The 21,436-nt window shown below is 43.8% G+C and overlaps 1 protein-coding gene across 1 annotated transcript in view; it reads left to right on the top strand.

The window, feature by feature from the left end:
* STK32C (serine/threonine kinase 32C) overlaps positions 1–21,436 on the top strand; it is a 407,759-nt gene that overhangs the window by 182,122 nt on the left and 204,201 nt on the right. The window contains exon 2 of the mRNA XM_077455557.1: positions 17,963–18,018. Coding sequence (XP_077311683.1) covers positions 17,963–18,018 — 56 coding nt within the window. The remainder of the gene's footprint in view (positions 1–17,962; positions 18,019–21,436) is intronic.

The raw sequence follows: 21,436 nt of genomic DNA, 5'->3' as shown, positions 1-21,436 counted from the left end.
GTCATTTTAGCACCTCAAGAAATGAGATAGGCAGTCATAAACTAAAACCTTCGTAAATTCCAGAAAATGTACTCTAGTTTGTAGACGCTATAACTTTTGCGCAAACCAATAAATATACGCTTTTTAACATTTTTGTTACCAAAGATATGTGGCTGAATACATTTTGGCCTAAATATATGACTAAAATTGAGTTTTTTGGATTTTTTTTATAACAAAAAGTAGAAAATATAATTTTTCCGTTTTATATCGCAAAAAATTAAAATTGCAGAGGCAATCAAATACCATCAAAAGAAAGCTCTATTTGTGGAAAAAAAAAGACGCAAATTTTGTTTGGGTACAACATTGCATGACCGTGCAATTACCAGTTAAACAGCACAGTGCCAAATTGTAAAAATCATTTTTGGTCATTGAGCAGCCAAATCTTCCGGGGCTGGAGTGGTTAAAGTGGTTCTAAAGGCTGGACATTTTTTATCCTAATGCATTCCCTACATTAAAGTGGTTGTAAACCCCTCTGTGAAACTTTTACCTATAGGTAAGCCTATATTAAGGCTTACCTATAGGTACTGTAAATCTCTCCGAAATGTGCGCCGTTTATTAGAAATTTACCTTGTAGCATGCCAATGATGTAATCGGGGCATGCCCTCTGTGCCGTTTCTTTACTACCAAGTGCCGGAACTGACGTCTCCCACGCACATGTGCGGGAGTGATGTCACGTGACTATGGCCAGTCACAGAGTCCGTGGCCCCGGAACGAAGAGGGGCAAAGATGGATGCGGCCACCAGCTGAGAAAGTGCGGGCTTCGTTTGCAGGTAAGTGCCACATATGGGGCTTGTATGCGATGCATACTAGCCCATTATGCTTTTAATTTGCAGGGGAAAAAATAGGAAGTAAAACCCACCCGGGTCTCCTCTTTAAGGTAAAAAATGTCCCTGTTGTTGTATTGCCCCCTCCTTGTATACTAACCCATGCCAGATCTGGATCGAGCACTATGCCCATCTGCAGAAGCTCTCGCCTCTCCCTCTGCTCACAGAGACAACAGTGGGAGCCATTGCTTCCTGCTGCTGTTTATTAAATCTTGTGAGCAGAGATCGGGGGCGAGGCCGAGCCGCACTGTGTGAATCAATAGGTACACACAGCCTGGTTTGGAAGCGAGCCCTCAGGTGCGTACCCATAGGAAGTGTCACCAAAAAGAAGAGGAGCCCAAAGGACCTGCGGGGGACTCCAGAAAAGGAGGTTCGGGGCTGCTCTGTGGAATACATGAATAACACGTTTATTATTTTCATAAAAAAAAAAAAGCTTTACAATCACTTTAATCTTCTTTATTATAAAAGTTGCTCTGAGTGTTCTGTATATAGAGCATTCCCCTATGGCACACATTTTGCAATGAAAACCTAAAGATTACAGATGAGTTAGAAATATCTGTTGTGTAGAGACCCTCGCTGTGATGTATTCCTAATAAGATTGTCATATTTTGGCACCACACGTGTTGTATTTTTCTAGAAAAAATGCGATACTTTCCCTGTGAAAACAGCATGTAAAACATTTCTCCATCTGTTGGGTTTGGAAGGCTTCTTCTTAAATGTATTTAATGACGCTCTGTAATTTTTAATGATTCCCATTCTGTACATATAACAAAGGCAGGCAAGATTGGTGCGATTAAAGCAGACGGCAGAGAAAACAATATATGGGGTTTGTAGGGCAGCGGAGGTCTTACAAACAAATATACCTGAATAGATCCAATGGGAAATTGTGCTGGAGGTTGTAACACATGGAAAATTGCTGAGAACAGACACAATAATACTGTTCTTGCTAGATATCAATTGATTATAGGCATTGTATACCTTCAAATGTTTTTGTTGTTTTAACTATGTATTAGTAGAGCATGAAGGAAGGTGCGACCTGGCACAGCCAAATGGCCGTCCTCCATCCCTGTTATGAAGAAGAGGAGCTGGGACTTTAAATGACACCCGCCATATCAAATACATACATAAATATGTGTGTATATATATATGTATATATGTGTATATATATATATATATATATATATATATATATATATACAGGTTTTTTTTTCTCAGAGAGAAGGTGCAGGAACCCCCCCTTCCGAGTCACCCCTTGACTCCGCCCCCTACCCACCTCCGAGAACCGTTCCTTGGGTCCAAACCTTACCCACCTCCCTGTACTGCCCCTTTTAGAGAATACAGAACCAAGTATTTTATATGGAGTTTGTTAATGATAACAAGAAAGGCAATAAAATAGATCTAGCAACAATAGACAGCCCGGCGTCAATAGATCCCCCTCCAGCACCAATACATACCCAACAGCCAGCATTAATTGACCCTTAAGCAGCAGCCAGCAACATTAGACCCCCTCTCTAAATAGTAGATCCCACCCAGCAATGATTGACCTCCCCCCTGCAACATAAGACCCACCCCCAGCAAAAATAGATCCCCCTGAAAAAAATAATAGATTCCATCCAGCAACAATAGTTTCCCCAACAGCCAGCATCAATAGACCCTCCAGCTGCCAGCTACAAAGACCCCTCCCTCAACGGTAAATTCCTCCCAGAAATGATTGACCCCCCTACAACATAAGACCCACACCCAGCAACAATAGATCCCTCACGAGCAACAGAAGTCCTGACCAGCAACAGTAGACCTTATTCCTCCACAAAAATAGATTCCATCCAGCAACAATAGATCAATAGATTCCTCAATAGCCAGCATCTATAGACTCTCCAGCACACCCCAGCATCCCTTACCATTCAGTTCTGGAGGTGCAGGAATTGCGTTCCCCCAAGTTCCTGCTGAAAAAAAGCCCTTTATATAGATATATATATAGATATATATATCTATATATATATCAATTAATTTATTTATTACAATCTAAAATTCATTCAAAACTCTTAAAAGAAGCATTTTATCAAATAATTTGGTAGTCACATGGCTTACACTGGAATTATACTGCTCATAGCATACGATACAATTATTGATTTGACATGATAGACACAAATAGTAAAATGGATACATGGAAAATATATGCATATACACATAATAAAACCAGATGTGTCTTGGTATTAAGTAGCACTCAATGCGTTTCATGGCGTTACAGCCACTGATCAGGAGTGTAATAGGATAATATACTGTAAATAAATATCAATTATTAATAGTGCCCTTCTGAAAAAATAATTTTCCCAAGAATTGGTAACAGGTCAGTAACTTACAACTCTGTTCCATGACTGGACCCAACCTCTACATGGAAATTGGTGTGGAAAAACCGTCCCCCACAACCACCGGGCAAGGGTTGTGGGGATGAGGCCCTTGTCCCTATCAACATGGGGACAAGGTGCTTTGAGGGGCTACCCCAAAGCACCCTCCCTATGTTAAGGGCATGTGGCCTGGTATGGTTCAGGAGGGGGGGCACTCTCTCGTCCCCCCTCTTTTCCTGCGGCCTGGCAGGTTAGGTGATCGGATAAGGGTCTGGTATGGATTTTTGGGGGGACCCCCACGCCATTTTTTTAAGAAATATTGATGTGGGGTTCCCCTTAAAATCCATACCAGGATTTTGAGGGGGGCCCCCCACGCCATTTTTTTTACATTTTGGCGCGAGGTTCCCCTTAATATCCATACCAGACCTGAAGGGCCTGGTATGGAATTTGGGGGGACCCCCACGCAATTTTTTTTTCAATTTTGGTTCGGGGGTTCCCCTCAAAGGGTCTGGTAATGGACTGTGGGGGAATCCCATTCCATTTTTTTCAATTACTTTTATGTGTATTGCCGGGATCGACAATTCATTATAGCCGCAAGTACTTTTAAATGACTTTTTTTCATTTAGAAATGTAATTTTGCTCTCGGACTGTTCTAAACACGGGAAACATGCGCTATAGACTATAGACAGACACCCCCCAGGTACAAAATTTAAAGGAATATTTCACTTTTATTGTTTCACTTTAAGCATTATTAAAATCACTCCCCCCCCAAAAAAAGGCAGTTTTTAAAATGTTTTTTTGCATTGATACATGTCCCCTGGGTCCCCAAACACTTTTTATGACAATATCATGCATATAAGCCTTTAAAATTAGCACTTTTGTTAATTTCTCCCATAGACTTTAAAAGGTGTTTTGCGGCTTTCGAATTTGCCGCGAACACCCCAAATTGTTCGCTATTCGGTGAACAGGCGAACATCTGATGTTCGAGTCGAACTCAAGCCCATCCCTACCGGAGACCTGTGATCGCTCCTCAGACAGCCAGAACGGGGATCTGTCAATGTAAACAGACATATCCCCGTTCTGTCAGGGAAGTAGAGAGAAATCTGCTGTTCCTAGTTATCAGGAACAGCATCTCTCTCTACTCCCTATCAGCCCCCTCCCAACACAGTTAGAAACACCTCCCTAGGACACACTTAACCCCTTGATCGCCCCCTAGTGTTAAACCCTTCCCTGTAAGTGACATTTAGACAGTAATCAGTGGCTATTTTTAGCTTTGATCGCTGTCAGTGGTCCCAAAAAAGTATCAAAAGTGGCTGAACTGTCTGCCGCAATGTTGCAGTCCCGCTAACAATTGCTGATCACCGGCATTACTAGTAAAAAAAATAATTATATAAAAACTCCATTAATATATCCCCTATTTTGTAGATGCTATAACTTTTGTGCAAACCAATCAATATACGCTTATTGGAATTTTTTTTTTACAAAAAATATGTAGAAGAATACATATTGGCCTAAACTGATGAAGAAATTTTTTTTGGGGATATTTATTATGGTGAAAAGTTAAAAAATATTGTTTTTTTTTTTTTTTTAAATAGTCGCTCTTTTTTTGTTTATAGCGCAAAACATAAAAACAGCAGAGGTGATCAAATACCACCAAAAAGCTCTATTTGTGGTAAAAAAAATATGACGTCAATTTTGTTTGGGTACAACATCGCAACAACCGCGCAATTGTCAGTTAAATCGACACAGTGCTATATCGCCAATAATGGCCTGGTCAGGAAGTGGGTAAATCCTTCCGGGGGTGAAGTGGTTAAAACAAGTTCATTGACAGTGAAACAAACACATTCAAACACCAGCACGCAAAATACACAGCAAACGTGAAAATATAAGTGAACCAAAAAACCCAGAAAAAAAAAGAACTTGTGAGCAATAAACCTAACAAACATAAGCCTAACCTAACATCTAACTATATACAATACAACTAACATTGGGAACAGAGAGAAGCAGGGTCAACTGAAGGTGGAGGGAGCACATAGGAAGGGGAACCAAAACGAAGGGGAGCAGGTACAGAGCAGCAGTATACAGGGTACCAGGTACAGGACGGGATTAGGATCAGGATTACTGGCAAGCCAAAGCAAAACAATGATGTGCAGTGCAATAGCAAAGGAGGACCTATATACCCTCCCAGCAACCAACATCAGGTGGAGACTGATTACTGGAGACTGCTGGCTGCTGTGAGACACCTGCTGGTGGACACTGGAACTGCAACCTGCCCTGAGAAACCCAGAACCACTAGCAGGTGAACCAGATCCTGACACTGTGGTTTCTTTATGGGAGATGCCAGTTCTTAGACTATAGACAGAGGTCACGCATTAACCTGTGCAGTGGCATGCCTCATGTTTGAACAGAAACTTCTGACATAGGAATGTGAAGATTTACTCTACTATAGGCTTTACCTACGGGGCAGCAAATAATACCATGAAACTACAGGAACAATGCACATCTCATGGAGGTGAAAAACATAGTGCAGGATGGAAGATTTTTATTGCCTTTAATCACTTCCCGCCTGCCATATAGCAAAATGACGGCCAGGAAGTGGTTTCATTATCCTGACTGGGTGTCATATGACATCCAGCAGGATGAGCCGTGATTGCCCGCATGCAAGGGCGCGCATCCTGGCGATCCGTGGTGTGGTGTGTCAGTGTGACACACCGCATCTCTGATCAAGGTAAAGAGCTTCTGACGGAGGACTTTTACCACGTGATCAGCTGTGTCCAATCACAGCTGATCACAGTGTAAACAGGAAAAGCTGTGTATTGGCTAGTCCTCCACTCGCACCTGACAGACGTGAGTAGAGGAGAGCCAATCGGCTCCTCTCCTGACAGGGGGGGTCTGCTCCGGTTATCAGTGCAGCCCCCCTAAAGATGCCCACCCAGGACCACCAGGGATACCCATCCATGGCCACCAAGGATGCCCACCCATGACCACCAGCTAAGTCCACTAGAGCTCACCAGGGATGGCAATCATTGCCACTAAGGAGAGCACTGTGCCCATCAGGGATGCCTGCCAGCGCCTCTGATCAGTGCTGCCCACCAGTGCCCATCTGTGCCGCCTATACGTGCCATCTAGTGTCAACTATGACTGCCCATCAGTGCCACCTACGAGTAGCCATCAGTGCCGCCTATGAGTGCCCATCAGTGCCACCTATCAATGCTGCATATAAGTACCACCTCATCAGTGCAATCAGAACTACCTCATCGGTGTCCATCAGTGCACCCTCATCAGTGCCCTTTATGGTTGCCACCTCATCCCTTTAAACCCAAACACATATGAATTACACAGGTTCTGTGGCTGATTAAGGTGGTAATTAAACTCACTTAGTGCCTTATCTGCATTCAATTAGCCTCAGGACCTGTGTAATTCATATGTGTTTGGGTTTAAAGGGATGAGGTGGCAACTCTAGTGCCCATCAGCGAAGGAGAAAACAAATTTACAAAGTTTTGTAATAGAAATGAGAAAAAAACGTTTTTTTTTCTTAAAAATGTTCAGTCTTGTTTTCTTTGTAGCGCAAAAAGTAAAAACCACAGAGGTGATCAAATACCACTGAAATAAAGCTCTATTTGTGGGGGAAAAATTATAAAAGTTTTGTTTGGGTACAGCGTCGCATGACCACGCAATTATCATTCAAGGTGTGACAGCGCTGAAAGCTGAACATTGGTCTGGGCAGGAAGGTGTATAAGTGCCCGGTATTGAAGTGGTTAATAAATAGCTAAGTACGTAATTTAATGCTGAACTCCAAGCAGATATTTACAAAAGCCAATCAATGCAGTTTTATATTTTATGAAAATTAAATGTATTTTAAATGCAAGTGGCAATGAAAAAAGATTTATTTTGATTAATTTCAGCTTCCTGTAATCCGCTGACAGTAGCACTCAGACTGGGAAACGGATGGGACAAGGACAACCTTTGCAGCATGATTTATCCAGTGCTACTGGATCTTTTATTAAAACTAAAATAAAGGGTTAAGCTACCAGCTTTTATGTATAGTGTCTGCTTAATATCATGGCTGTATCTGGCTCTGGTAACAGGCATTGAACTGTAAAGGGGTCCCTAGAGTTTGAGAACAAAGATGTCAGATCCTTTCTCTCTAAACAATGGTTTCTGCTGTAGGAAATGTTGGAAGAAGCCATAGAATGGATGATGGTATAGTGTTCCGTGTTTGCAGAGATGAAGACTTGCAAATCCTTTTTCATAGCTTCCCCATGGAATATATATATATATGGTCATCTGACATTCCCGATTACAGTATAAAATTAGCATTTTAGTCAATTAGAAATATTTCTAAACCAGTATATACAGACACATATTTTCTATGACAACATTCCAAAATAAGTGACGCTTCAGAATTTACAAGATAATACAGAACAACCTTTTGTTTTTTATTGGATAACAAAAAAATAAATAAAATAAATAAAATAAATAAATAAATATATATATATATATATATATATATATATATATATATATAAAAAAAATTTATATATTTTTTATATTTTATATATATTTTTATATATTTATATTTACTTTGTGTAATGGGCATATTTTCAAAAGATCATTGGCAGATTGGGAATTCTTTTTTTTTTCCTTTCCTCTTTCCTTTAATATTTAATGAAAAGCTTTACTTTAACCGCTTCAGCCCCAGAAGATTTTACCCCCCTTCCTGACCAGAGCACTTTTTGCGATTCGGCACTGACTCCATTTAACACAATTGTGCGGTCATGCGACCTTACACCAAAACAAAATTGACCTCCATTTTCCCCCAAAAATAGAGCTTTCTTTTGGTGGTATTTGATCACCTCTGTGATATTTATTTTTTACGCTATAAACAAAAAAGAGCAATATTTTTGGAAAAAAAAGCATTTTTTTTTACATTTTGCTATAATAAATAGATATGTATTCTACTACATATTTTTGGTAAGAAAAAAATAAAATCACAATAAGCGTTATAGCATCTACAAAATAGGGGATAGTTTTATGGCATTTTTTTTTTTTTATTAGTAATGATAGTGATCTGCGATTTTTATCATGACTGCGACATTATGGCGGACAGATCAGACACTTTTTACACTATTTTGGGACCATTGTAATTTATACAGCGATCAGTGCTATAAAGATGCACTGATTACTGTGTAAACGACACTAGCAGTGAAGGGGTTAATTGCTAGGGGGCAATCAAGGGGTTAAATGTGTTCCCTGGGAGGTGTTTCTAACTGTAGAGGGAGTGGGACTGACTGGGGGAGGAGACCGATCGCTGTTCCTAAACACTAGGAACACACAATCTGTCTCTACTCCCCTGACGGAACCAGGATTTGTGTGTTAAAACGCACAGATCCCCATTTTGGCTCTGTCAGGAGCGATCGCGGGTGCCCGGCGGACATCGTGTGTCTGTGGTGGGAGTTAGACCCCATACACACTATTTGATTTTCTGCAGATTTTTGTCTTCAGTTTTACCAATACCATGTAGTGCAAGGGCCTGCCTGATTGCCTACAAATTGAAACTCTTAAGATTTGACCTCATAATATAAGGTTTTGGTAAATCTGAAGACAAAAACCTGCAGAAAATCGAATAGTGTGTATGGGGCTTTAGGGATTGTGCATAGTGCCTAGTGGAATTCTTGTAACTTCCTTTTTGTTAAAAAAAAATTAGCACCCTCTGGTGTGCGCTAGAAGTTAGTACAGGGTGTGTTAGAATTTAGAGAAAGTAAAATATAGTTTGGCTCAGAGCTAAGTCTGAGCCCTTGGGGTCAGAGTTCAGTAAGGTTCAAGGCTGGATGACTCTTCCTGGCAGACCTTTGGTGCCTCCCCCTGGTCTAAAAGGTTGGAGAATATTCTAGAATTAGTGGGTTAATGTTAGGAGGAGCTGCCAATCCTTAGTGGTAGGCCGGCAGGGGGCTGAGACCACTCCATAAATAGACATGGGTCACACCAGCAAGAGGAGTGAGGTGGAAGATGAAGATACAGCGTTGAGGAGGTTGTTGGTGGTCTTTGGTGGTGCCCCCTAGTCTGGAGGGGGGGGGGGGGTTCCTGTCTTGGGCCAGGGCTGGAAGGAGCCTTCTAAAACACACAGGAGGAAGCTTTCCTGGAGGCACTGGAGTAAGAGAGGACAGAATGAATAGCAACACCGTTGGGGAACTAACAAGGAGGGAAACTGTCCCATGTAGCGGTGTGCTTAAGTCTTCATTCCTTACGCCCTGTACACACGACCGATTTTCCCGTCAGAATAAACTCTGAAGCTTCAGAGCATGCGTCGTTATTGTTCCATCAGAACAGCAGACAGGCGAGCGGTTTTCCCCATAGGAATTGGTTCCGTTGGAAATATTTAGACCTATTTCTAGGTCTGTCAGAATTTTCCATGTAAAAAGTCAGATGGGGTGTACACACGATTGGAATATACGATGAAAAGCTCCCGTCAGAATTTTTCTCTATTGGACATTCGTGTGTACGTGGCATAAGAGTCAGTCAGGTGGGCTGGTGAAGAGTCAGTCGGAAGGGCTGATGTGAGAGTTAGCCTGGTGCAAGGGGCAGCTGCAGCCAGGTGGGTTGGCAGTGCTTTAAGAAGTGGTGCTGAAATCAGTGGCCACAGAGGAGAAGGTACAAGCTGTTTCACTACATTTTTGCTACACAACAAGGGGCTCTGAGTTCCTCCCTGTAAAGGGCTATTGCTAAAATCTGACTGGGAGCCTGCCAGATTATTATACAGTGATTCAGCTGAAGCAAGTGTGTGCAGGAGGCAAGTGATGGAGACTGTATATAGACTGTATATCCACTTCAGCCCCGGACCATTTTGCTGGCTTAAGACCAGAGCACTTTTTGCGATTCGGCACTGCGTCGCTTTAACTGAAAATTGCGCGGTCATGCAACGTGGCTCCCAAACAAAATTGACGTCCTTTTTTTCCCACAAATAGAGCTTTCTTTTGGTGGTATTTGATCACCTCTGCGGTTTTTATTTTTTGCGCTATAAACAAAAATAGAGCCACAATTTTGAAAAAAACACATTATTTTTTACTTTTTGTTATAATAAATATCCCCCAAAAATATATATAAAAAAAGTTTTTTTCCCTCAGTTTAGGCCGATACGTATTCTTCTACATATTTTTGGTAAAGAAAAACGCAATAAGCGATTATTGATTGGTTTGCACAAAGTTATAGCGTTTACAAAATAGGGTTTTATGGTATTTTTATTAATAATTTTTTTTTACTAGTAATGGCGGCGATCAGCGATTTTTATTGTGACTGCAACATTATGGCAGACATAGCAGACATTTTTTGACACATTTTTGGGACAATTGTCATTTATACAGCATGCACTGCTATACAAATGCAGTGATTCCTGTGTAAATGACACTGGCAGTGAAGGGGTTAACCAGTAGGAGGCAGTGTAGGGGTTAAGTGTTCCTAGGGGCGTGTTACTAACTGTTGGGGGCTGGGCTTTCTTTTAGTGAACACTGATCTCTGCTCCAATCACATGGAGCAGAGATCAGCATCACTTGTTGTTAGGCAGAACTGGGAGATGCTGTTTACAATGGCATCTCCTAGTTCAGCCGCCCTGTGAGACAATCGCGGGTATGCCCGCAGCGATCGAGTCTGCGGGACCCGCGACCGGACTCACGGGGGTCCTGCTGGCGGCGCGCTCACGATGGCAGAGCAGCAAATTTAAAGGGACGTGCAGGTACGCCCATTTGCCTGCCCGTGCCATTCTGCCAACGTACATCGGCGTGCGCCGGTTGGGAAGTGGGTATACAAAGATGTCCTGAAGTTTTGATGACGTCAAGTGGGCATCCCATGTCCTCCCATCCCTATCCAAGTTATTAACCCTTTAATAAATAAGAAAAAACAAAATCACGGACTGTTCTCTGACTGTGGGTGCTTGTGAAAATGTGGTGTGCCTGGCTGTGCAGGAGTGGGGAATCCAGTACATCTGCAGTCCCTATGGGGCTGTGATACAATATAAAAACAAAAACAATCCACACTGCATGATATATTTACAATGTAATTATTTTGAGAAACTTTGTATCCGAATCCTACCTTTCTCTGCTCTGAAAAAAAGTTGTTTGTTCCACTATGTCCTTTCAAGACTGATTCCTGAATGGGAGGGTCTGGTTCATTATAACCAGGAATGCCCTTGGTTTGGTCTGAACACAAGTTGGTTATGAATTTTGCTTGTTTGGGCATTTGTTCAAACTCCGGGCTTTTAGCTCGTTCGGTAGGAGTCAAACTTCATATATAGTAGCGGCTTTCAGCAATGAGTGACGTCGCCCAGCCTCATTCGTTTGCTGGCCAGGAATAGTTAAAAGTAAATAATTAAAAAACAGTGCAACAATGTTCCCTCCATAATTCATACGAGGTCCTTCAGATCTGATATGAATTTTAAGGTAGACCCCAAGCAAAACTAAAAAAAGATAGGAAAAAATGTCATGAGGTCCCCCTAAATTCTATACAGGTCTGATAAGGATTTTATGGGGAACCCCATACAAATGAAGGAGGAAAACCATGCCCCCCCCCCTTTCCCAAATAAATGTTGAGCTCAAGTTGCCATTGCCTTGGTGACAAGGCAATGGCACCTCGAGCATGGCATGTATGTGTGGTGTATCTGGGTTTTGCAAAAGCATTTGACACAGTTCCCCATAAACGTTTACTGTACAAAATACGGTCCGTTGGCATGGCCCATAGGGTGAGTACATGGATTGAAAACTGGCTACAAAGGCGAGTTCAGAGGGTGGTGATAAATAGGGAGTACTCGGAATGGTCAGGGGTGGGTAGTGGGGTCCCCCAGGGTTCTTTTCTCGGACCAATCCTATTTAATTTGTTCATAAACAGTTCAATCTCTGTATTTGCGGATGACACTAAGCTAAGCAGGGCAATAACTTCTCCGCAGGATGTGGAAACCTTGAAAGAAGATCTGAACAAATTAATGGGGTGGCAACTACATGGCAAATGAAGTTCAATGTAGAAAAATGTAAAATAATGCATTTGGGTGCTAAACTGAACGCAATCTATACACTGGGGGGAGAACCTCTGGGGGAATCCAGGATGGAAAAGGACCTGGGGGTCCTAGTAGATGATGGGCTCAGCAATGGCATGCAATGCCAAGCTGCTGCTAGCAAAGCAAACAGAATATTGGCAGGCATTAAAAGGGATTAAGTCCAGAGATAAAAGTATAATTCTCCCGCTCTACAAGACTCTGGTCCGGCCGCACCTGGAGTATGCTGTTTAGTTCTGGGCACCAGTCCTCAGGAAGGATGTACTGGAAATGGAGCGAGTACAAAGAAGGGCAACAAAGCTAATAAAGGGTCTGGAGGATATTAGTTATGAGGAAAGGTTGCGAGCACTGAACTTATTCTCTCTCTGGAGAAGAGACGCTTGAGAGGGGATATGATTTCAATTTACAAATAGCATACTGGTGACCCCACAATAGGGATAAAACTTTTTTGTGGAAGAGAGTTTAACAAGACACGTGGCCACTCATTAAAATTAGAAGAAAAGAGGTTTAACCTTCAACTACATAGAGGATTTTTTACTGTAAGAGCGGCAAGGATGTGGAATTCCCATCCACAGGCGGTGGTCTCAGCGGGGGGCATCAATAGTTTCAAGAAACTATTAGATAAGCACCTGAACGCCCGCAACATACAGGGATATACAATGTAATACTGACATATAATCACACACATAGGTTGGACTTGATGGTCTTTTTTCAATCTCACCTACTATGTAACTATGTATGTACCATGGCCACCTGAGTCACTAGCCATGCGTAGATGGAGGATGGACCAGTGTGGGAGAGAGGGAACCCCAATAGGAGCAATCATAAGTGATAGGTGTGGCTGCATCTGCGTACAGACTTGTTAATCCCCATCATGTGCAGTGTAGGAGAGTGGGCCCCATCACCAGGGCCGGGACAAGAGGCGGGCAGGAGGGGTGGCTGCCCTGGGCACAATGGTTTATTTCAGGGATGGAGGCGACCCGACCCTAGCCCTGAGGGAAGGGGGGGGGGGCACAGTTTGGCATCTTTGCCCTGGGTACTGGATGACCTTGGCCCCAGCACCCTTGGGGCCCATGTGCCTGGCACACATTGCACCAATGGAGGATACGCCACTGCTGTGAGTAGGTTGGCTGTGCTTTTAAGTTTGCATTTTGACTGGTGTGCACCTTGAAATACATTTGAGGATAACAAATCTACAAAAGTCTATCATTTATTTAATTGTTGTCAGTGTACCATGCAATACCAACTCTTATGCCCTGTACACACGATCGGAATTTCCGACAAAAAATGTTGGATGTGAGCTTGTTGTCAGAAATTCCAACCATATGTGGGCTCCATCGGACATTTACTGTCGTAAATTCCGTGCGTGTGTAGACAATTCCGACGCACAAAATTCCATGCATGCTTGTAATCAAGCAGAAGAGCCGCACTGGCTATTGAACTTAATTTTTCTCGGCTCGTCATACGTGTTGTACTCAGTGTTAATTTTGGCAGCAAATCTCGATTTAGTTTTAGTCTTATGCCCCATACACACGGTCGGACTTTCCGACGGAAAATGTGCGATCGGATCGTGTTGTCGGAAAATCCGATCGTGTGTGGGCTCCATCTGACTTTTTCCCTTGGAATTTCCGACACACAAAGTTTGAGAGCTGGATCTAAAATTTTCCGACAACAAAATTCAATCATTTAAATTTCCGATCGTGTGTAGACAATTCAGACGGACGGAAGTGCCACACATGCTCAGAATAAATCTAGCCTGTTTATAGTCCTGTCGTACGTGTTTTAGGTCACCGCGTTCAGAACGATCAGATTTTCCGACAACTTTGTGCGACCGTGTGTATGCAAGACAAGTTTGGGCCAAAATCCATTGGAAAAAATCTGACGGATTTTGTCGTCAGAAAATCTGACCGTGTGTACAGGGCATTAGTCTTAGGACTAAAATGGCATTTTAGTTGACATTCTATGTATGTTTGTATGCATATGTGCTTACCACTCGATTGCTTAGAGCCCATTCACACAGGGGCAACACGACTTGTAGGCGACTTGAGTCAGGCAACTTGGACACGACTTGAGTTAAGATCACAGCGCGACTTGGGACGACTTCAAAACGACTTGTGATGACTTCAAGCCCGACTTGGGACGACTTACAAGTCGCCCCAGGCCAGGCGACTTTTGCCGAGGCCAAGCAGAGAATGAGCTTAAGGGGGAACTCCACGGCAAATTTCTGAAAAAAATTTGGCGTGGGTTCCCCCTCCGAGAGCATACCAGGCCCTTAGGTCTGGTATGGATTCCAAGGGGAACCCCCTACGCCGAAAAAACGGCGTGGGGGTCCCCCCCAGATCCACACCAGACCCTTATCCGAGCACGCTACCCGGCCGGCCAGGAAAGGGGGTGGGGACGAGCGGGCGGCCCCCCCCCTCCTGAGCCGTACCAGGCCGCGTGCCCTCAACATGGGGGGGTGCCTTGGGGGAGGGGGGGCGTGCGGCTCCCCCACCCCAAAGCACCTTGTCCCCATGTCGATGAGGACAAGGGCCTCTTCCCAACAACCCTGGCCGTTGGTTGTCGGGGTCTGCGGGCGGGGGGCTTATCGGAATCCGGGAGCCCCCTTTAATAAGGGGGCCCCCGGATACCGGCCCCCCACCCTATGTGAATGAGTATGGGGTACAATGTACCCCTACCCATTCACCTGTGGAAAAAAAGTACAAAAAAAAAACACAACACAGGGAAAAAATATTTTATTGCACAGCTCCGGGGGTCTTCCGTCTTCGGGGGTCTTCTCGCCGGACTCCTCCGCTATCTTCTTGTAGCTCTTTTACTAGCGGAGGAGTCCGGCTTTCTTCCTCCCCGCCGCCGGCCTCTTCTCCCGACTTCGGGGGTCTTGTCCCCCTCTTCGGTTCTTCTGCCGGGCCACCGCGCCTTCTTATAGCTCTTTTGCAGGCGGTGGCCCGGTCTTCTGTCGTCGCCGCCGCCGCCGCCGCCGCCGCCGCCGCCGCCTTCCGTTCTTCTTCTTCTTCTTCTCCAGGAGATGTTGACACGACGCTCTCTCCGGCCGGAATGCCAGAGCCGCCCTGCGCTGCCACTTATATAGGGACAATGGGGCGGTGTCACATGGGTTGATGTCACATGGGTTGGTCACATGGGTTGATGTCACATGGTGACCCCGCCCACTTACCATGTGACATCAACCCATGTGACCAACCCATGTGACATCAACCCATGTGACACCGCCCCATTGTCCCTATATAAGTGGCAGCGCAGGGCGGCTCTGGCATTCCGGCCGGAGAGAGCGTCGTGTCAACATCTCCTGGAGAAGAAGAAGAAGAAGAACGGAAGGCGGCGGCGGCGGCGACGACAGAAGACCGGGCCACCGCCTGCAAAAGAGCTATAAGAAGGCGCGGTGGCCCGGCAGAAGAACCGAAGAGGGGGACAAGACCCCCGAAGTCGGGAGAAGAGGCCGGCGGCGGGGAGGAAGAAAGCCGGACTCCTCCGCTAGTAAAAGAGCTACAAGAAGATAGCGGAGGAGTCCGGCGAGAAGACCCCCGAAGACGGAAGACCCCCGGAGCTGTGCAATAAAATATTTTTTCCCTGTGTTGTGTTTTTTTTTTGTACTTTTTTTCCACAGGTGAATGGGTAGGGGTACATTGTACCCCATACTCATTCACATAGGGTGGGGGGCCGGTATCCGGGGGCCCCCTTATTAAAGGGGGCTCCCGGATTCCGATAAGCCCCCCGCCCGCAGACCCCGACAACCAATGGCCAGGGTTGTCGGGAAGAGGCCCTTGTCCTCATCGACATGGGGACAAGGTGCTTTGGGGTGGGGGGGCCGCACGCCCCCCCTCCCCCAAGGCACCCCCCCCATGTTGAGGGCACGCGGCCTGGTACGGCTCAGGAGGGGGGGGGCGCCCGCTCGTCCCCACCCCCTTTCCTGGCCGGCCGGGTAGCGTGCTCGGATAAGGGTCTGGTGTGGATCTGGGGGGGACCCCCACGCCGTTTTTTCGGCGTAGGGGGTTCCCCTTGGAATCCATACCAGACCTAAGGGCCTGGTATGCTCTCGGAGGGGGAACCCACGCCAAATTTTTTTCAGAAATTTGGCGTGGAGTTCCCCCTTCAGAGCTGATAATTCCGTCAGAGTCGCCTCCGTATAGACGGAGATCCGACTTGGAGGCGATCTCCATTGAAATCAATGGGTACCGGTCGCCTACAAGTCGGATAGAAGTAGTACAGGAACCTTTTCTGAAGTCGGAGCGACTTCAGTAGTGTGCATTAAGACGGCTCTCATTCACTTACATTGCTTTTTAAATGTTGTCCGACCTGAGGCGACTAGGGGCGACCTGAAGTCGGATCAGGAGTTGCCCCTGTGTGAATGGGCTCTAATTGTATCGTTTTATTGTTATTTTGTGTTCAATAAACAAATATTAAACAAAAAAAAAAATATATGGCATTTTAGTTTTAGTCCCATTTTAGTCTTCTGCAATTTGTTTTAGTTTTAGTCATATTTAGTCGACTAAATCTCCAGTATATTTTAGTTGACTAAAACTAATTTTAGTCTAAAATCTAATAGGTGTAATTTAATTGTAATGCGTTAGTTAACATTTCTCTACAATTTCCAAACTCTTTATATACTGCTGGAGTGAAAAATTGAATATGTTATTTATTATGGCATTGAGGTATGAACATGCACTACAGACCAATGTTAATTTTGAAGTCAAATTTCAGTTTAGTTTTAGTCTTATGCCCCGTACACACGGTCGGACTTTCCGATGGAAAATGTGTGATCGGATCTTGTTATTGGGAAATCCTATCGTGTGTGGGCTCCATCTGACTTTTTCCGTTGGAATTTCTGACACACAAAGTTTGAGAGCAGGATCTAAAATTTTCCGACAACAAAATTCAATCATTTAAATTCCGATCGTGTGTAGACTATTCCGACGGACAAAATGCCACGCATGCTCAGAAAAAATTACGAGATAACAGCTATTGGCTACTGGCTCTTTATAGTCCCGTCGTATGCGTTTTACGTCATTGCGTTCAGAACGACTTTGTGCGACCTTGTGTATGCAAGACAAGTTTGGGCCAAAATCCGTTGGGAAAAATCAGACGGAATTTTTCGTCGGAAAGTCCGACCGTGTGTACAGGGCCTTAGTCTTAGGACTAAAATGGCATTTTAGTTTTAGCCCCATTTTAGTCTTCTGCAATTGTTTTAGTTTTAGTCTTATTTAGTCGATTAAATCTCCAGGCCAGTTTAGTTGACTAAAACTCATTTTAGTTATCTAAAAATCTAATAGGTGTAATTCAATTGTAATGCATTAGTTAACATTTCTCTACAATTTCCAAACTCTTTATATACTGCTGGAGTGAAATCGAAATTTTAGTTTTAGTCGACTAAAGTAATATTAATTTAGTCGACTAAAATGTTTTAGTCGTTTTAGTCGATGAAATTAACACTGGTTGTACGTCAGCGCGTTCTTGACGTTCGGAATTTCTGACAACATTTTTGTGACCGTGTGCATGCAAGACAAGTTTGCGCCAACATCCGTTGGAAAAAAAATGCACGGGTTTTAAGTCTGCATTGATTGGTTGAGAAGCACTGCTATAGTTTAAGATGCTGTAAACTATTAATGCTTGTAACAGTCTTAGAGAACGAAATGCTATGGCATGAAATCCATTCCAGAAAAGTTTACAGTTTATTAATACAGATTTTCTTCTCCTTGCAGTGAACTTGGATCATTTTCAGATTCTTCGGGCAATTGGCAAGGGAAGCTTTGGCAAGGTAACAGCGCGTTCTGCTTTTCTGCAAACAGCTAAGCCGGGACATAAGGGTGACATTGTAACTTCAGTAATGTGTATAAATTGCAGCATGCTGAATCTATCCTGATGTACAGTATATCTCTGGTCAGAACCAAAAAGACTTTATTAGGAGACTAAAAAAAATAAAAATTGTGTAACCATTAATGCCATACAACTGTGTGCAATCTAGTGTATTTTTTGTGATTTTTTTTTTTTTTTTTAAATACCAAGTGTTCCCAAATTCACAAAAAAGGGTCATCTGAAGAGTGAGGTCCCCACTCTGCACTATACGTTTTAAATGCTTGATGTAAATATGGAAAATGTGGCAAGTAGATAACACCATTAAAAAGTACCTACGTCCAGGGGCGGACTGACCATTCGGCCACTCGGGCACTGCCTGAGGGCCCCGGGCCACTAGGGGGCCCCATCAGGGTTGCCAGCCTCAGTTAAACCAGGGACAGTATATAAAAATCCTGAGATTATAGCTGCCCCACCTCTCCAGTACCTTCTCAGCCAATAGAAACATGTCTGTGTATACATGTATGTGTATACTGTGTGATTGTATACTGTGTGTGTATATTGTGTGGCCCCATAATCTTTGATTGCCTGGGGGCCCCATAATCTCCTATTGCCTGGGAGCCCCATGAATTGTCAGTCCGCCCCTGCCTATGTCCTAAATGTTTGGAAGAAGGGTATTTTTTTTTATGGCACCGTACAAAGGCTTTACACACACAACATAATTATAAAAAATAGAATTTGTTATATATTATATTATTATTATTATATTATTATTATTATTAATTTGTTAAAAAGACATACATATGAAAAACAATTATATGTTTCGCTATGGGGCACTCAAAATGCTCTATAAAGTCCAAATACAGCGATGCAGTGACACTAAAGGGCTAAACACGATCAGAATTTTGGTCGGAAAAAGCTCTGATGGTTTTTCTGACAGAATTCCGACGTAATTGCGCTCAAGCTTGCCTTGCATACACACGGTCACACAAAAGTTCTCTGAACGTTCGAAGGTCAAGAACGCGGTGACGTACAACACTACGATGAGCAGAGAAAATGAAGTTCAATGCTTCCGAGCATGCGTCGAATTGTTTCCGAGCATGTGTAGGAATTTTGCACGTCGGAATTTGTACAGACGATCTGAATTTCCGATCGGAACTTTTTCCGACCGAAAAATTGAGAACCTGCTCTCAATCTTTTGCTGGCCGAAATTCCGCCAGCAAAAGTCCAATGGAGCATACACACGGTCGCACTTTCCGACCAAAAGCTCTCATCGGACTTTTGCTGGCGGAATTTCTGATCGTGTGTATGGGGCATTGGAAGACATTGACAAGGGGGATTCCTGCATCCACAGGAGTGTGTGGATAGGGGAATCAGGTCATTTTTTTCATTCAAAATGTTGGTTGAAGGAAAAAAAAAAAGACCCATGTATGGCCAACTTTAGGTTACTTACATTTCTAATGAAATATAAAATGAAATCTTACCCAGCTTCAGAGTAGCTCAAATGCCATTATTCCTAATGACCACCAGTCCACCTCAAACGAGTAGCCAGTTCCCCCATTAACAAAGCGTCAGAATTTGTACAGACGATCGGAATTTCCGCTCAGAACTTTTTCCGAGCAAAAAATTGAGAACCTGCTCTCAATCTTTTGCTGGCCGAAACATGTCAAGCGATAGATTTACCAATGACATGTGACAACTTAAACGTGTAATGCCCCGTACACACGATCGGAAATTCTGCCAGCAAAAGTCCAATGGAGCATACACATAGTCACATTTTCCGACTAATAGCTCTCATCGGACTTTTGCTGGCGGAATTTCCGATCGTGTGTACGGGGCATTACACGTTTAAGTTGTCACATGCCATTGGTAAATCTACCGCTTGACATGTTTCGCGGATGAACGTCCGCTTCTTCAGGAGCTAATTGTATATTTACAGAGCAAACATCAGCTTTATTTCTATAAATAAAAGAAAAAAAAGAGAAGATGATTATCACATTGATGGAAATAGCTTAAAGTAGAACTACAATGTATCAGAGCACCAAAAACCGAAAGCGCTATTTAATTCATTTTACATTTTTAAAGCAAACTCCCCCATTCATCCATGTCTCCATGCTTTATTTTGCTTTGAAAACACTTTGAAAAGAACCCTCTAGGATTTTTGTGACCATCTTGAGTAAGGGCATGTAGCATTACTTTCTGGAATCCATCTACCCTTAGCCCAGGCATGGGGGCGGGAGGGTGTGCTTAGCCAACAAAACTCCTCCTCCCCTCCTGAAGACTCCTGGGATGTATGACATTGTTTGCCTAGGCCTGGAAACCAGGAAAGAACAGAAGAAATGTAAAAAAATTAAATAAAACAAGTACATAAGATGTCCTTTCCTATCTATTTACTAATGCTAGTAGCATGAGGATTAAAAATGTCGATGTTGATTGAGAGAGTGAAGTTCCACTTTACCTCTAGGGGATGAGGAATAAGGTGTAACGTTTGCCTTACTCCTCGCTCTGGCAGTCTGTGGTGCTCTCCTCTAATGCAGTTTGTAGGCGGCCCCTCACCCCCCTCGGGGTTTTTGGCTCTGCACTGTATTTAATGACCTCATCACGTGGCCACAGGCCAGAGCGTCTTATAGAAGAGGCTTTGGGGGATCAGTTGCACAGATGGAGGGAGTCTGTCCGTGTCAAATGTAAGGGCATTTTTACACCTTATTCTTCCCCTAGCCTTAAAGTGTTACTAATCCCAGGACCCTGCACTTAATATATCTGGTCCCCCACAGTACACAGCAAATGGCAAGGCACTTATCATAGTGAATATAAACTGCTAAATACCTTTTCTCATCAGTAGTTAGAGCAGTCTTGTGACTTCTATCAGTGTTCAGCCAAGCACTGGTAAAAGCTTGTAAGAGGAGTTTTCTGACTGTCCTACGAGACTTAAAAAACCCTCTGTCTGGACAGTGCTGATTGGCCCTGTGCTAATCACATTATTATTATTATTATACACTATTTACATAGCGCCAACAGCAGTTTACGCAGCGCTTTACAATGTATGGGGGGGGGGGGGGGACAACACAATTACAGTACAGTTTAATACAAAGGGTACAGGAGGGCCCTGCTCGTAAAGCTTACATTCTAAAGGGAGGGGTAGGTGGTACAAAAGGTAATAGCTGCAGGGAATGATTTTATGGGGGGTGGCTCGGGGACAGTAGTTGTTAGGTGGGTGTGGGATAGACTTCCCTGAATAAATGAGTTTTCAGGGATCTCCAAAAGGTGGACAGGGTAGGGGCTGATCGGACAGATTGGGGCAGGGAGTTCCAGAGGATGGGAGAGGCTCTGGAGAAGTCTTGAGGGCGAGCATGAGAGGAGGTAACAAGGGAGCTAGAGAGCAG

This window comes from Lithobates pipiens, unplaced genomic scaffold (genome assembly GCF_037356315.1).
Source record: "Lithobates pipiens isolate NorthernLeopardFrog02 unplaced genomic scaffold, aLitPip1_a1.2 Scaffold_25, whole genome shotgun sequence".
Taxonomy (NCBI): Eukaryota; Metazoa; Chordata; class Amphibia; order Anura; family Ranidae; genus Lithobates; species Lithobates pipiens.
The sequence above is the reverse complement of the archived record's forward strand: the minus strand, read 5'-3'. Positions and strand labels throughout refer to the sequence as shown.